The 17047-nt window shown below is 41.6% G+C and overlaps 1 protein-coding gene and 1 pseudogene across 1 annotated transcript; one reads left to right on the plus strand and one right to left on the minus strand.

Moving 5' to 3' along the window:
- Positions 1-775: 775 nt before the first annotated feature.
- Positions 776-2825, plus strand: LOC147905788 (uncharacterized). Its single transcript, XM_087381775.1, has 5 exons — positions 776-1076; positions 1164-1429; positions 1724-1845; positions 2001-2083; positions 2279-2825. Exons 1-5 carry the CDS (start codon positions 843-845, stop codon positions 2582-2584), a joined length of 1011 nt encoding a protein of 336 aa, XP_087237901.1. The 5' UTR covers positions 776-842; the 3' UTR covers positions 2585-2825.
- An 8424-nt stretch (positions 2826-11249) lies between these two features.
- LOC147905789 (endonuclease 2-like) lies at positions 11250-15254 on the minus strand (annotated as a pseudogene).
- Between the last annotated feature and the right edge of the window lie 1793 nt (positions 15255-17047).

Below are 17047 nucleotides of genomic sequence, written 5' to 3' on the forward strand. Positions count from 1 at the left end.
CAAACAATTTTAATGGGGGTAATCCTAAATAGCCTTCATTTTCGGGCTTTAAAGTGACCCCTTTTTCATGAGTTTTGCTTCAATACCCCAATTCTTGATCCTCCCCCCTCTCGCCACCCCACCCTTTTTAACCTGGCTCACGACACTCAACACTCCCTTGCCCCTTAGTAATCCATATAAATGGACGCATTACTCGAGATTTGTGAGCTCTTTTGGCAAGGGTCCGCCCGTACTCATTCATCCACCACTAGGCCAAGACGCTATGCCAAATTCTTGATATTTAAAAACCTCAATTCTTGAGAAGAGCACTTTTTTATACATTAGAACCTCATTTACTCCCTTATATGAATAAAATTTATTCTTTTTTGCAATGGAAAGAAAACCTCCGTTCTTTGTGAATTTATCCACTACTGTAGAAGTGCTCAGAACTTGAGAAGGGTCTTCTGGAGTTTGTTTTGAGTGTCGGTATTTGCTGTGTGTAGCACCCCACTCACCATGGAGAACTCTTTAGGTAGGCAGCATAGTGGAACCAAACTGCCTTTCTACGTCTCGTTGAGCAACATGGCACACTGTAAATAGCAACCCCAAACCCACATGAGGGAATCCTATATTTGATGTTGCTAGATACTACCTCTGCGGGTCTGGTTTCTCTCCCTCCTTTCTTGTTAAGCAAGCAGCACAGTGGCTTGAAACGAGATTCTACATGCCGAGCCTGACACCGTTTACTACTTTGTGCCCGGTTCTAGGTGGAGTGTGAGTGTATAAATAGATGATAAGTGAACCGTTCAAAGAGTCTTGTATAGTGTCTGAGTGAAGAGGTTGAAAGTCAAGAGTTCAATTCCATGGCTCGCGGCATCGCCCAGTTCAAGGTTGGCGAGCCCCATGAAGCTCTCCAACTCCTCCATCTCCCCACGAATCCTCCGCCCCCAGCTCCTGGCTTCGTCCTCGTCCGCATCACCATCCGCCCCATCCACCCCTACGACCTCATGGTCATCCGCACTGGCCGCTTCCTCTCCCTCCCCCCCCACCTCCTCCCTCCTTTCGTCGGTTGTGAAGGCTTTGGCCTTGTCCATCAGGTAATTAATTCTCCCCCCTCTTGCTTCGCATGCATCCCTGCTCACCCAATCCATCACACGCCCTTCCGGTTCTGTTTCTTCCTGTAGATCGGCGACGGCGTCACCCAATTCAAGCCCGGCCAGAGAGTCGTCCCCGTGTTGTGGACTTCGTTTCTCGAAACTGGGCAAGGTTCTTGGCAAGATTACGTTCTCTTGAGTGAGGACCAGATTGTTGCGGTTCCAGACAGCGTCAGTGATGAATCGGCTGCCCAATTTGCCCTCAACCCCTGGACGCTATATGGACTTCTCGATGAACTCGCCGTTCCGAAAGGAGAATATGTTTTGCAGACGGCTGCAGCTTCGGTTCTTGGCAGGTGAGCATCCCTCCCTTCCCAACATTTGCACTAGTAATAAATTCCATTGCTTAAGGTGGGAGTTTACTGTTGTTGTCAAGTTGGCTAATCTTGATAGTGGTCGAGGGAGTTCCCCTGTCAATGAACGAGAACTCCTCCTCCCTCCGGTTCCTCTTAAGAAGTGGCCCTAAAGTATGGGTCAATACTCCAACACTGGTAAAGGATAAGGCCTTGGGTATTGGAGGTTCTCAGATAAGGGAGGGATCCTTCACAAGAAAAGGGATGGCACGATACTGAGCATATTCGAATTTGCAGGCAGCTCATTCAGCTGGCGAAGCATTGGGGGATAAAGACAATCAATGTCGTGCGGAACGAGAGATGGAAGGAGGAGCTAAAAGCGCTTGGGGCAGACGAAGTGATTAACTCCGAGAGCGAAGGTTAGTTAATTACCCAAGTATCTATACTGTGCTGCCGAGTGGCTCCGTTCTTTTGCTGCCAAAAAAGAGTTTTGCATGGAGCATTCCAACCCCAAAGTCTAATGCGTACAAATAGCTTGTGAAACATAGATTGATGTAGACTACGTATTTTGCAGACATAGTTCAAAGGGTGAAAGAAATTACAAGCGGCAAGCTGGCATATGGAGCTCTAGATGCTGTTGGGGGTTCTCTAACGAAGGTTCTCTCTCTCTCTCTCTCTATATCTCTCTCTCACGTCTTCCATCGCCGAAACAAACTCAATGCTTGTACGCGTTATCTCTTAAACCGCTATCCTGCTTCTCTAAAAACTCACCAGCACAGAACTGGCACTAGCATGTCGAGATTCTGATCGTAGCAGGCCACTCATTTTGTTAAAATGTTGTCGTCGCTGCAGACCATGGCGGCGAGTGTACGAGCTGGTGGCAGAGTGTTTGTATATGGATGCTTGTCCGGTTTTGATATCGCATTGAGCGTATTAGACATGATCAGAGGAGTGACAGTGAGCTGGTGGGAAGTTACAAATTACATTAATTCTAGTGCAGACAAACAAGCTCATGTATGCAAAGAAGTGATGAAGCTAATGGAGGACAAGGTGATCACACCTCTTGCAGGGAAGAAATTTGCGTTGGAAGATTTTGTTGCAGCAATTGAAGAGTCGGAGAAAGAGAAAAGGGGGGGCAAGGTGTTTCTCATCAGCTGAAGTGTGCAAATGCTGAGTATTCATCAAGGCCTAATATATGTGTCCATGCTTGCCCCTTTCTCCATTAAGGTTTTTAGCAAAACTTTGACATTCTTTGGCGTTCTACTTTTTGGTGTGTCGTACAAGGAGAGGGCTAATTAGTGAAATTGGGATTTAGAATTGAAAGTAGCTTTCATTCAAAAGCTTACTTTTCTCCAGTTTCATTGGAGTAGTACATGATTGAAATCTTGCCCACTACTCGATGATGTATTCGGTGCCCTTTGCTTAGGTTAATCGGGCATTGTGCTACTTTGATTAATACAAATGGTCTAATAAAACTCATCGGGGATGCCTATTTATGGTTTATCTTACTTCTAAGATCTATAATCTATAATCTACAATCAATATGCCAACATTTTTTCCTTTTTGCCTCATTGGCATTGCATTTTTTAAATTCACATTACTAATGGACCTTTGGTAAGCTTGATTAAAGAGACTCTAACCTACTACCTAACCCAACCTTCTAATATAACCCAAGTGAACCTCACATAGCACTGATGTGAGCTAACCTAACATAGGGGAAGGAGAGGGAGAGGCATAGGGGAAGGGAGGAAAGGGGGGGAAAGCTCGAGTGTTTCAGATGGATGTAAAATCTGCCTTTCTGAATGGAGATCTCAAGGAGGAGGTACGTGGAACAACGACCAGGTTTTGTGATCCCCGGTTCAGAAGGTAAAGTCTATAAACTGAAGAAGGCACTTTACGAGCTGAAACAGGCCCCACGGGCATGGTACCAGTGGATTGATGCCTTACTTCTGCAAAACGGGTTCAGGAGGAGCCCATCTGATGCAAATTTGTATATCTTCAGAGAAGGAGGCAGGTGTATGATCGTGGTCCTTTATGTGGACGACCTTGTCATAACAGGGAACCATGAAGAGAAGATCTCATAGACAAAGCATTTGCTAGGAAGAGAGTTTGAAATGACAGACCTTGGACTGATGCATTTCTGTTTGGGGATTGAAGTTTGGGAAGAGCCAAAATAGATCTTCATCTCATAGCTGAAGCTCATAGCTGAAGTATGTTGAAGAGATACTGAAGGTATTTGGCATGGCTAAGTGCAAGACAATTGGCACCCCTATGGAGGTTGACGTGAAGTTCTCAAATGAGGATTCATCACCACTGGTAGACGAAGCGAAGTACAGAAGGCTTGTGGGCAGCTTGATTTACTTGTGCAACATGCAACCGGACATCAGCTTTGCGACTAGTGTACTAAGCAGGTTTTCCAATAAGCCCTCGGAGAACCATTGGAGGGCAGGGATGCGAGTGATGAAATACATCAAAGGCACACTTGATTATGGCATCACCTATACCAAGGGCAACATCTTGACCAGAATCTGTGACTCAGATTGGGCAGGAGATGTGGACAGCAAGAGATCAGTGACAGGTTACTGTTTCTCACTTGGATCTGGAGCTGTGTCATGGATCAGTAAGAAGCAACCCACAGTTGCTCTTTCTTCTACCGAGGCTGAGTACAAATCAGCATGTTTTGCTTCTTGTAAGGCAGTGTGGTTGAGGAGGATTTTAGGGGACATGGGTGCAGTGCAGAACAAGCCTACACAGTTATCATGTGACAATCAAAGTTGCATGGCAATTGCAAAGAACCCTGTATTCCACGCTCGCACAAAACACATTAAGATTCAATATCACTTTGTATGCGAGCTCATCATGGATGGAGAGATCAACTTAGTGTACTATCTGACTACAGAGAATGCTGTGGACATCTTCATGAAGGCTCTTGGAAGAGGATTGCTGGAGAGGCATCTTCATCGACTTGGCATTGGGCCAAAAAAGTAAGTTCACTTGCGGGTGGACATTGAGGGGGGGTGTTAGATATCAATGCTCCACTCTCATGTAACTATGTGGGAACCACCTAACTCTACTTGTAAGCCCCCCATATGAGGAGAAGGCATTTGAGTAGCTCAGTTATCCAGTAGGTCGTGGTTTGGACACTAGATGGGGGCCATGTGTGGCCTGATGGCTGGACGACTTCAGATAGAGTTGGCACACTGCCAACTAGGCTACATGCAAGTGCGGGAAGGCATCCCATGATTGACCGCACTGAGGGTAGACGGAGCATTTCCTGGGGCAGCCCACTCTTGGGTTGTGGGGCTCGTTTGGAGCCCCAGATGATCCCGAATGGCTCTGTGCCCGAACGGAGACCGTAGGTTAGTTGCTCTATTTTGCGCCACGGTTCTATCATGTGGTCGGTGGCCTATTTCGGGATAGATCCCCAGTTGGCCATTTTGGGTAGACTGGGTCGGTCAGCCAATTGGGTCTAACTGACTACGACTGGTGGCTATATAAGAGCAAGCCCGTGAAGCCCATCATCATCACTGGCTACAGCAACCTTGATTCCTTAGCATCCAGTCTCCGTCCTCTACTATTTCCAGCATGCCATCGAAGCTTCTCTCACATGAGTGCACGGTTGGGAGGCAGTGCCATCTATTGTATCAGTTTTACAGTAATCAAATTTTTGATTCTCCATACTATCTGCTTTTCTCTCTTGCATATAGGATCCTATTACCTGTTGAGCACAGACGTTGTATTGTTTTCTTACAAGTACAACTTCCCTGTACTCTTGGTATCTCCACTAAGGCCCATAATCCCCAGATGGTTTATGCATTAACACATGGCACTCATGGTGGACTGTGCGAACCCACAACTTGCAATAATCCCCGAATCAGACCAACCAAGTGCATGTGTAAACAATCATTTTGGGAATTGCCTAGGAAGAGAACCTGAAATCATAGTGAGTGTTGACTTACATCCGGACTCTTCAATATGGAGCTAAAAACAACTGAGAAATTTGAATCTATTAAACAACAAAAATATTGTTTTTTTTCCCCGCTACCCTTGGCAGAAGCTCTACTACTCATTGTTTGGATCAGTATTGCTTGTGGACCTGCTTCATCATTGTTTAGAGTAGTATTTCTCAAACTTGTTTCATCTCTTGCATCAACATCACTTATTAAAATGTCCTGAATACTTGAAAGCATGCCGCTATGGTAGTCTTTAGAGCTGCCATGATTTCTTAATTTCGAGCTCGTTAGTGCAGTTCTTTTCTTCTCATAATACTTTCCTGTATCTTCCACCACATTGAAGGAAACTTTCTTAATAGATAAATTTGATTTCAAGAAAGCTAATCCCCATTTAACAATGTTATGAAGTATCAAGGACCTCTAGATGTGACATATTATCCATTGCATTTTAAATGACCCCTTCACTAGTCAACTTAATACCACACAAAGAAGGGGTCATTCTGAGCATAGCCCTTAAATATGTAAACAAGGCCAACAAATCTTACACTTGAAATTTTTTAAAAAAAAATATTGATGTGCACCCCAACCTAAACCTTGACCCTAAATCCTAAACCCTAAACCCTAAACCTAAATTCCAAACCCAAAATCATAAGCGTACCTCCAACTTGTTGCACATGCAACAAGTTTGGGGGCAGTCAACCTATTGGGGGATCACCCCCCAACTTATTGCATGTTGGTGGGTGCAACAAGTTGGTGGGTGCAACCCCAACCTATTGCACAAATCACCAAACCACCCACCAACATGTTGCACAAATCACCAAATTTGGTGATTTGTGCAACATGTTGGTGGGTAGTTTGGTATTTGGTGATTTGTGCAACATGTTGGTGGTTGGTTTTGTGATTTGTGAAATAGGTTGGGGCTGCAGCCACTAACTTGTTGCAGAAATCACCAAAAATTGTAAATTATTGCTTGTATATTAGGGTTCAGCTAGGGTTTATAATCTAGAGTCGAGTTTAGAGATTATATCTTAGGGTCTAATATATAGGTTCTCAGGCTTAAAATCTAGGTTATAGGGTTTAGGGTTTAGAGTTTATAGCTTTGTATCTAAATTTTAGAGTTTAGAATATAGAAAGTAAGGTCTATGGTCTATGGTTTATGATTTAGGGTCTTTCTTTCTTCCTCTCCTCTTGTTTCCCTTCCTCTACTTTCACTTTCCCTTCCTTTCTGTAAAGTTTCTCTCCTCCTTTCCTTTCCTGAGTCTTTCTCTAAAGGAAGAAACAATACATACAAACCAATCATGAAAGAGAAGAGTATGAAAGCTCTACCTATTTTTTTCGTGCTTTCTTCGTGTTTGTAGGCTTCTCTTTGTCTCCTCAATCCAATCCTTTGGAATGTTGCTTCTCCAAACTTCTCCTTTCACTATTTAGTTTTATTAAAATGATATGTTTCCTCTCTTTTACAGGGCTAGTGCACGAGACACCTCCTCTTTCGAGTGGGATTATCCGGTGCCAGGACATGTCATTTCTAGATAAGAATGTGCTTCCTCTCTTTTCCTATTTTTCTTTTGGTGATTGCAATGGCATGTAGCTAGCGCCATAAGTGCTAGCTGAATTGATGGGCATAGGAACTCTTATCCTCTCTTTTATTCTCTGTTTTATTCTCTCCTTTATCCTCTTTTATTCTCTTTTTCCCTCTCTTTGCTTCTCTCTTTTCCTCTCTTTTTCCTTCTTCTTCCTGCTCTTTTTTCCTTTCTTTTCCTCCTCTCTTGTTCTCTCTTTTCCACTCTTTTCTACTCTTCTCCTAGTCTCTTTTTTCCTCTCTTTCCCCCCCTCTTTTCCCCTCTTTTCTCCTCTCTTTTCTCATCTTCTCCTCTTCTCTTTTTTCCCCTCTCTTCTCCTCTTTTCCTCTTTTCCTCTTTTCCTCTCTTTCCTCTCTTTCCTCCTCTCTTTCCCTCTCTTTTCCTCTCTTTCCTTCTCTCTTTTTCTCTCTTTTTTCCTCTCTTTTTCCCTCTATTTTTCTCTCTTTCCTCCTCTCTTTTCCTCCCTTTCCTTCTCTCTTTTCCTCTCTTTTCCTTCTCTTTTTTTTCTCTCTTTTCCCCTCTCTTTTCTTCTCTCTTTTCCTCTCTTTCCTTCTCTCTTTTCTTCTCTTTTCCTCTCTTTTCCTTTTCTTGTCTTTTCCTCTCTTTCTCCTCTCTTTTCCTTCCATACATTCTTTTCCTTCTCTTTTCCCCTCTCTTTTCCCCCTCTCTTTTCCCCTCTCTTTTCCTCCTCTCTTGCTCTCTCTTTCCTCTCTTTTCTCCTTGTCTCCTCTCTTCTGCTCTTCTCTTTCCCCCTCTCTTTTCCTCTCTTTTTGGAGAATCTCTTTTGGAAACAAATTCTGTTTAACAATACTATTTTTGCAATAAATTTTTGAATTTGAAAACTCTTGTTTAACAATACTATTTTTTGCAATATTTTTTGTATATGAAAACTATCTTGGATATAAATTGTCTAAAGTAAAAAATTGTCTTTTCATAATTGGGTTAAGTAAATAATTTTATTTTCATTGTTTTAGTAAATTGAATTTGAGTTTCAAGTAATACATTGTCTTTTAAGTAAATAATATTTCCGCTTCTTACCTGCTCTTCTGTTTTTTCTTTTCTTTTCGTGTTTATGTCTATGTTTGCCCAATCCCCCCAAATTGGACATGTCAGCATGCGCACGTTCGGAGAGTACAAAACCCCTCGTAGGAGGAGACGTCATGATCTGTACTCTCTAGAGGACTTCGATTCCTCTTAGCCGACTCCTTAGGGGCCTACCCCTGCGACTACCCCTAGGTAGACTCCCCATAGGCCGACTCCTCTCGAGCCTAGCACTACGACTACTCCTCGGGGAACTTCTTTGCTCATAGCCCATGGCTTCGTTGGGAGTCTCGATGAGTTTGTCCCATCCATGAGTGACGCAGAGGCAGCGAGATTATTCTCTATGCTATCCCAAAGGACCTCAGCTATTCCCTCTCCTACAACCCTCAGGGGTAGATCAGGGCCATCGATGACTTAACCTATTACAGCCATCCGCTATAGCCCCTTCAACCAAGGGGTCATCACCTGGGCATACCCATCGTAAGTCCAAGAAGAGTAGTAAGGGTTGAGGCTATTGTGGTGGCTCAAGGAATGTAGATGAGTCTGCACACTCACATCCCTACAAGTCTCCACTTCATCATGAGACACAAAACCAGTCAGATCCCTTGCCCTCTCCACTCACAGGCAACGGCACCCTAGAGCCCACTCCCTTTGCTACTCCTCGCTCCTTAAGCACTCGCATCACCCCTCACTCTAGCTCTGCTACTCCATCCCCACCACGAATCCTTTGGACTTTGTTTTTCCTAAGGACCTTTCCTACAGAGTGAACATCGTTGGGGAGGTTATACATGACAAGAACAGAAAGAGGCGATCACTAGATACATGAGAAGGTTGGTGAGCACACACTTTCCAAATGATATATTCAAAACTTGGAAACAGTAGGAGCCAAGGATGCCTATAGGATCTCAGAGCCAAAGATGCCTGCATAGAAGCCCTCAGGAGACAATTTCCAAATCCCCTCCAAAGTTTGAGTTTGAGAAAAATGCCATGCTTGCTTCCATGGGCATCTCCTTAGGTCTCATAGATACAAATTGAGGGATGTTGTAGTCAAAGGTAAGCACGATCTAGGGTGGGTGGACCGAAAGGATTGAAAGAAAGCGAAGAAGTTTTACAAGGACAATCTAGATACATATGAGCACGATCTAGGGTGGGCAGACCGAAAGGATTGAAAGAAAGCGAAGAACGATGGCAGACTCGACAATGAGGCATGGGATGTATGTATATATTTATCTTCTACTGGTTTTCTAATATGTTCAATCGTTCAAATGTCTTGTCATTCATATCTAACTAATTGAATTTAGATCCACAGGAATCTGTGATTGGAAGGCCTCCAGACAATGAGGAGTACAGAAGGGCCTTCAGGATTGGAGCCAAGGCATGGTTTAAGGAGAAGGAGAGAGAAGGATTCCACATCGATTGGGAAAGGGTGGCGGCACATCATGTGAGTATACCCTATTCCTCTTCGTTATCATTTGACTCACCATTGCGTTACAATCAATGCTCTTAGTTTTTCTAACTTGTTTCATTCTTAGGGAGGCATGTTCAACCCATTCGGAGATTCAGACGGAGGGATGCGATCTAAGGAAGAAGCGCCTCAAGACACAATAGAGGAGGGTGAGGGATCGGGCACACACAAAGAGACCAAGGGCGAGGAGACCACACACAGACTAAAGACTGAGGGTGAGGAGAGCGAGGAGGATGAGGAGGAGGATATGACAATATTTAGTGGTTCAATATTTTAGCATTGCTGCCATTTTGTAATAGATTATGCACCTCGGTGGATTTGCCATTTTGAAATTTGACACTTTTGCCATTTTGTAGCACATTAACACATTAATTAGTTTGGCGAATTTGACATTTTGTAGCATATTGACATCACTTTGTAGACTTTCATTGCAAAATTATAATGTATACCTCTGCATTTGTATTGCATTTAATCATGATTTTAATGGGAAAAAAAATTATGTGGAACAGGATGGGATAAAAACAAGCCCTATCCTGCCCCACATAAATTTTCTAAAGCTTTTGTAAAAATGTCAGTATATATTGACGCCTATACCAGTACTACAGTGTCGATATATACCAATGCTTATACCAACTCCCATACCGACATTGTCAGGTATATTTTACTGATGACCACACTGATGCCCGTACCAACGTTTTCTTTGCAACATCCACACCGATAGAGTTTTCAACGATTTCCACTCATTTTTTAAAAAAACTTCTTCATAGTCAGCATTGATATCAGTGTTTGGAAAGAGGCCCTTGTCTTGTAGTGTTTAATATTCAAAATTACATGTATACGTATGGAAGAGGGGTAAACACTTATAAAAAAATGTAAAAGTTTAAATATAGGGTTATTTGAAATGTGTGCTTGCACACACGTGTTTCATGGATTTTTCCATAGTGGCTACCCCAGCATCATTTTTAAGTTGAAATCAACCTTAATATAAGATGGATGTTGTTTGGCATTAGAGGGAAACTATATAGTCTACCATCTTGTATCTAATATGCACATGCGTAAGGCGACTAAAAGTTAATTATTTTGTGCATATGAGTTAGCTAAATTCTTGATTTGATATGGTATAAAAATGTATTTTTTAAAGCTAAGATTAAATGAAAGAAATAATATTGAGTGAATTCTACTATAAGCATCTTTTATAGATATATTTCTTGCCTTGATATGGTATAAAATGTAGTCTTCTAAGCTAAGATAAAATGAAAGAAGGGTCTTAAAACTACCTTTGATTGAATTCTACTTTAAGTGTGTTTTATAGATTATTTAAGTGAACATAACAAAAAACTAAACAAACATATTTTAAATGCTTTTTAGTAACCTTTTGAGAGTTTTTACTATGATTCACATAAGCCAATTAGGCTTTCATTTTTGCACAACGGACACCCTAGTGATTGTGTACAATTTTAATTAGATTAGAAGTACTTGTATAGTGGCCCATAAACATTCCCATAAATTTTTCTTGTAGAAATAGAAAGAAGGCTACTATACTATAAGGGCTATTGTTAATCTAGATTAATAATGGGATATATCCAAGCAATATAAACATGAAAACTTTGTAGATTATGTAGATTTTTCATTGAACATTACATCCTGTCATATGATATTCTATGCATTATGATGATTCTAGGTATGGTAGCACAAATATGCCTAGTCTTGCCAACTTGGAATATTTTGAATAAGATCCATAGGCGCTTTGACCCTTTTAGAGGTCTCCCAGAATCATGTAAAACCTATCCAAAAATTCCATTTAAGATTGAAGCCAGTCGTACCACACCGTACGCAATCCTCATTTTTAAAATTAGTAGCCTAGACTTAAAGTAAGCATCTAGAATAAAAATTAAAGGATATTGTAAGACAAGGCTTGTCTAAACTAGAATTCTATTTAAAGAATATAAAAACCTTATGAAAATCAATCGAGATTATGACCTCCTAGGTAAGTCCCTGAAGATGCATCTTTGTAAGCCCATGTGCATGCATCGCTCACACTCTCTATAGCATACTTGTGATAAAAGAAGATTTATCTTGGTCATTCAAATTGTCAGTGCTATAATGTATTAAATGCTCCTCTTGTGGGAATCACATTTAAGGAGGGTGTGGTTTAATGTATTTGAGGGTAAAGCCTAAAATAAATTCTTCCATTTTACTTGCTATATAAGTCCCATCCAAAACTTATTATTATCCTTTGACACAAAATGAGCTAGCATCCCAAGGGTTATCTTAGAACAACATAATTTAGCAATCTCAATCAAGCATGGGAAAGTAAATAGAGACCTTAAATGAGCTCTAGGAAATCTCTAAAAATGAAATTAGTTAATTAGTGGATGGTGGCGGGGATAAGCATTAGATAATGTTATTTCTTGAAAATTTTTTCCTTGGTAGACTAAGTGGGCCCACTTTGATAATGTATTCTACATTTCATAAGAAATTTTCAAATACAAGCATGGTATTAAAGTCCTTAAAAAGACATGATATGTGAAGTGGCAATTAATATTTACACGCAGATATACAAGATAACAACCTTGAGACTTGTGGATTTAAAGACAATAAGCAAGCATATGTCGTTTGTTAGAATATGAAATGTGAACAAGGAAAAGAAACTAAATGAATACAGGAGGAATTCAAGTAAATAGATCATTGGGTGAAGCAAGGAAATTCAATGAGAAATGCATGATGCATCCCAAGCTTTAGCCTAGGGGGTTGCACATTGGGTCTCGTGCCAAAGTCTTGGAATCTTAGTGGCATCAAGCAAGAGCCTATGGATGGGTTTGGACTAGCTAGGGGGAGTAAAACCTCCCATGCTAGCTATTTAGAGAGGTATGATTGCACTAGCTTGGGGGACCTATTTGAATGTGTGGGAATTGAGCAAGCCATGTAGGTGAGCTTTTTAAAAAATGCAAAATGTTTGCAATATGGAATTATTTGCATCCTTAATGTACTCTAAAGAGTGTGCTCTAATCACATGGGAGTGCTAATTCTATTAGAATTCATAAAGGAGAACTACTCGATATATGGACCAATTGTGAAAAAGCACTCTCTACACAATTTAGGTCATACGTGAAGGGTTGCAATTGTGAATGAATTGAAAATGAAATAAAAAACAAGGGAAGGAGGATTTTGCGACTTGGAGGGTTGAAATGGAACCTTGTCTCTTAAGATCTGCGTAGGCCAAAATTAGATGAATAAGAGGATGATTTGAACATGGTGAGGAAAACTCAAAGAGTGCCGGTTCTATTTGCAAATGTGTGAGCATGAGACGCAGCTAGCACTTACGTATCTGGGCAGGCGATGTAGTTATCTGTATAGTTTCCCCACTGCGAAATCTCGTTCTCCTATAGCGCACACACCAAGTGAGTCTAGGTCATATCTACAATATACCAGCATACAAATGGCATATCTTCCAGCTAATTTGAACAAACGAGCTATAGCAGATAATGTCATCATCCCACACCTGTAAGGCATTCCATGAATAAAACTCTCCCAGCTCTAGATTCTCATGGTTTTATAGAGCGTTTGCAAGTGTGAAACAGATTAAAGAGAGACAAAGGATTACGTAATGCAAATTGTCCTGTCAATTTTACTAATGGATGGCAATGGTGTTCCCTCCTTTGTGACTTATGAATCCTACATGAAGTGGCTACTTCCAAGGAATTATGGATTATAAATTGTGAAGTAAAATGAGAATGTTCCAACATCAATGCCTATTTTTTGCGGATGAAAATATATGAGATAAGCCATCACGCCCAAGACCAGTCCAAAATATCAAATTCAGCTGCCTGACCAGACAGTCAAAGAGTGAAACCTGATGGATGTCTCTAGCAATGTGCGCCAAAAAGAGGAGTGCTTCCGTAAAATTATCTGCAAAGATAGAATGAACTATTTTTCAGAGATTGCCAGATCTCACTCAGAGATTGAACAAACTGAAATATGGTTTTGTTTGACGGATAGCACCCAACATTGTGATTCGGATGAGTTGTAACTAGTAAGCTGTGAAGTATAGTTGTAGATAGCACCAACTGCACACATATCCTACACTCCCGCAGCATTGTAGCAATATCCTATTCTCAGCCCGAGGAAAGAAGTAGCCATATCAGAAGTTTGAACTCCGTTGAACCTTAAATTTTCAAAAAGCATCAAAAGGCGCAGGGCTTCCTCTTTACAAAGTAATGAAAATGGATGGCGAACAATATTCGATTTCGACTGTAGCCTTACATTATTTCAAATACCGCTCTACAAAACGCATTGACACTCACTTTTATAATTGTAGTTACATAATTCGTCAGGAGTGTCAATGTAGTGAAGTGGACTACTCCAACGATACTTGAACTTTACATCATCAGCCCACGAGCATAAGCTAGAAAGGTTGCCTCCTACGTACTCTGGGAGAAGACTTTGTACTGCGTCTACAGTGGCTTGGTGAACATCGTCTGCATCATGCTACAGCTTGTAACCGAATGCCTGGGTCTTGATTTTACGCTAAGTTGTTCACACTAATAAAGGCATCATGTGCGATGTGAAATGCAAAAATGAGGAGGTGGAGAGCATTCTCGAGGCATTCTCGTAGCGACAAAATTAGGATGAGAATTGGGTGATAGAGTGCAAATCGGAGATCAATGAAAACATCGTAGGAAAGATATCTACAATGATGAAGCAAATCGGAGCTCAATGAAAACGTTGTTATAGGAAATATGTCTACATAACTGAAGAAGAAGACCTAGGCTATGGAGCAGCTGAGGAAGTGCCCATCAATGCCCCAAGCAAGGGCGGAGGGAGTGGCACCGCTGAAGAGGAAAGCAAGCACTTGGAGAGGAAGACAAGGCCGGGAAGCCATATTGTAATGTATTGTACAGTGGAGAGATGGAGCAACTATTATGCTTCCTTGAAACAACCAAGGGGAAGGCATTGAGCTATAATTTAGAAGCAAATGCTCTTGTTATATCTAGAAATGATGCAAGCATGAGTCGAAGAGATGCTTGGGAATGGATCCTGTGGATTCACTTAAATTCATGGGGAATGTGAGATGAGATCGAGCAATTGTGACTTGTCCATCTCTCTTAATGTGTACCTTACTTGTCCATCTGTCTTTGAGTGCCTCTATGCTCTATGTGTGAATCTCCTTTCCTTTGACTTCCGTTGCCTATAATTTACTTTATTGTCTCTTCACACAACTCGAGTAGGTACATCCTCATCGTGATCACCTCCCAAGTCCACCATCTTTGTCTCCCATTCACACTCCCCTGACCCCCTTTCCCACCCTCTTCACACCCCTTCATCCTTACTACCACCTAGTTTCGAGTATTACCTGTGTGTGAGTGAGAAAGAGAGAGGACAATGAAAAAATGAAAGACTTCTTCCGAACCAACCTATTATATTATTATTATTATATATTAAGAGAATAATGTGTGGACATGTGGCTATACTAACACATGTCATGCAAGCATATGGCAAGGAAGATACTTATGTAGTAGCCCTTCACAAGACAGATGTATTTGTAGTAGCCATTTGCAACGAGTATCCATGAAGGATAGAAAAGGTAGAAGTAGATGATCCATCACTGATCATTCATGGGTCACCATGTGCTGACTGCGTAAAGCAACTTAAAACGAAATTCTTCGTTTTTCCCTATGAACAAAAATCAACTTTTGCAAGTCACATACGTGCGTCGCTTAGTGTAGCCTAGCACTGGTACCTGCAATTTGATCTGGAGAATCGTCGCTTGTAAGGATGGCAATAGGCATGTGGTACGAATGCTTCCGTGTAATCCAAAATGATTGAAGTGGCTGGGAGAAGTAGAACATGGGAAAGCACGCGGTTGTCCACTAGGTCCGATGCTAGTGCAGCGCAGTAGGTGTTGCATCACTGTGCCTTCCAACACTTCATTTCAACATGCCAAATCAGATCACCCGGCCATTAAAGCATCACGAGGAGGGTAAGCAAGCCTTCCTCTTCTTGTTGACTAAAAGGTGTGCAATAGTTATCCCAGGCATTGATAATAATTATCTTCCACTTGTGGTCGAGTGTCCACAACCATAAGCTGTTGCTGCATCTCTCCAAGATGGTTTGGCACAAGTTAGCAAATCGGCTATCACTGAAAGCGTTGAGGAATGGGCTATTTTGTTGGTAGGAGTCCTCGAGGTCCGATCAGGCGAAGGGACACAAGGGAAGCTAGCTGCTGATTCATGGATGGTACCAAAGCTCGCTTCTTTCTTTCTTTCGGCCAGAAGAAATCGTCTACGGAGCTATCAATGTGCTTTCATAATAGAAACGGACACCGGTGGGCAAGCAACCTCAACAACCCTGCGAAGCCGATTTTGCTGTAATAAGTAGTCTACGTAGAACCCGAGGTGATCAAGATAAGCCCGAACAAGATAATGTAGGAAGCTTGACAATGTGAACTGGAATGTCTTTGTAGTTTTCACGTCGAGTTTGCTGTAATAACTGCAATTGGCTTTCTGCTTTTGCGGTTTTCATTTGTGCTTTTGTGCTTCCATTAATTTGTGTGCGCACTTTCGTGCTTTCATTTTGTGTGTGCTTTTGTGCTTTTTAGCCCCTTATCTTATGGAAGGGAAAAAGGGAGGCTATTTTAGATGTTTTTCCCTAAAAAGAGCTGCATATTTTGGACGCCTTTCCCACGGTGCATGTATAACAATCCCGACTAAAAATGAGAGAGGGCTATAAAGAAATATCACATCAACCATATCTAGAAGTGTCACATTCTAAATTTATCATCTTTAGCCAAGCATGGGCATAGTGCATGCCATCACAAAGAATCTCGGCGTGAACATTTGTTAGAGAAACTAGAATGCTTGGCTAGCTCCTAAGTATATGGTCCATCTGCTAACTATATGGGCTATTGTAAGTAGCTAATAATAGGTCAGTTGATTTAACAGCTTCGAATGTGCCACATGGCTTCGTAGGATTTTAACTTTCATAAAATGCTCTAGTGCTAGCCAAGTAAAGATGAAGTGACATTAGAGACTTGTGGGAGATAATTCTAGTTCCTTAGGTTTCCTAGTCTTAGCTTTGAACCTGAGAATTATCAATTTGTCTTTCAAGTTTCTTGTAAATACCTACCCACTGACATTGCCTATATAATAGCATGATGAATCTAATCTATGAATAGGACTGCACAACATTGTAAAAAATAGGATTAGTGAACACTTAGGGGAGGGGATGGGTAGTGGGGAGGTTTAATTAGATTAATTCGGTGTGTTAGGGACACGTGTCCCCCTCATGCAAGATAATTAACACATAGGTTATAGGAGCTTTAGATGTTGTGAATCATTAGTTGAACCCCCCACATCGTAGCAGAGTGGGATAGTGAGGGAGAAGCACATACATGCTATTGGTGTGGGATGGCGAGGGAGAAGCGGCGGCTCCATGAAGCTCAAGTGACTATAGCACGTGCTTTGCGATGGTAGAGATGAAGGCAAATGTAGGAAGTAGACTTATGGTTCAATGGACACATTGCAGGAAGTTTCGTGCATGGTTGCAGAGGAGGGAAAGGGGTAAGAAGTGGTTCCATGCACAC

Source organism: Dipteris shenzhenensis, chromosome 1 (genome assembly GCF_047967505.1).
Source record: "Dipteris shenzhenensis isolate YYH24624 ecotype China chromosome 1, Dip_SZ_1.0, whole genome shotgun sequence".
In the NCBI taxonomy this organism is placed as follows: Eukaryota; Viridiplantae; Streptophyta; class Polypodiopsida; order Gleicheniales; family Dipteridaceae; genus Dipteris; species Dipteris shenzhenensis.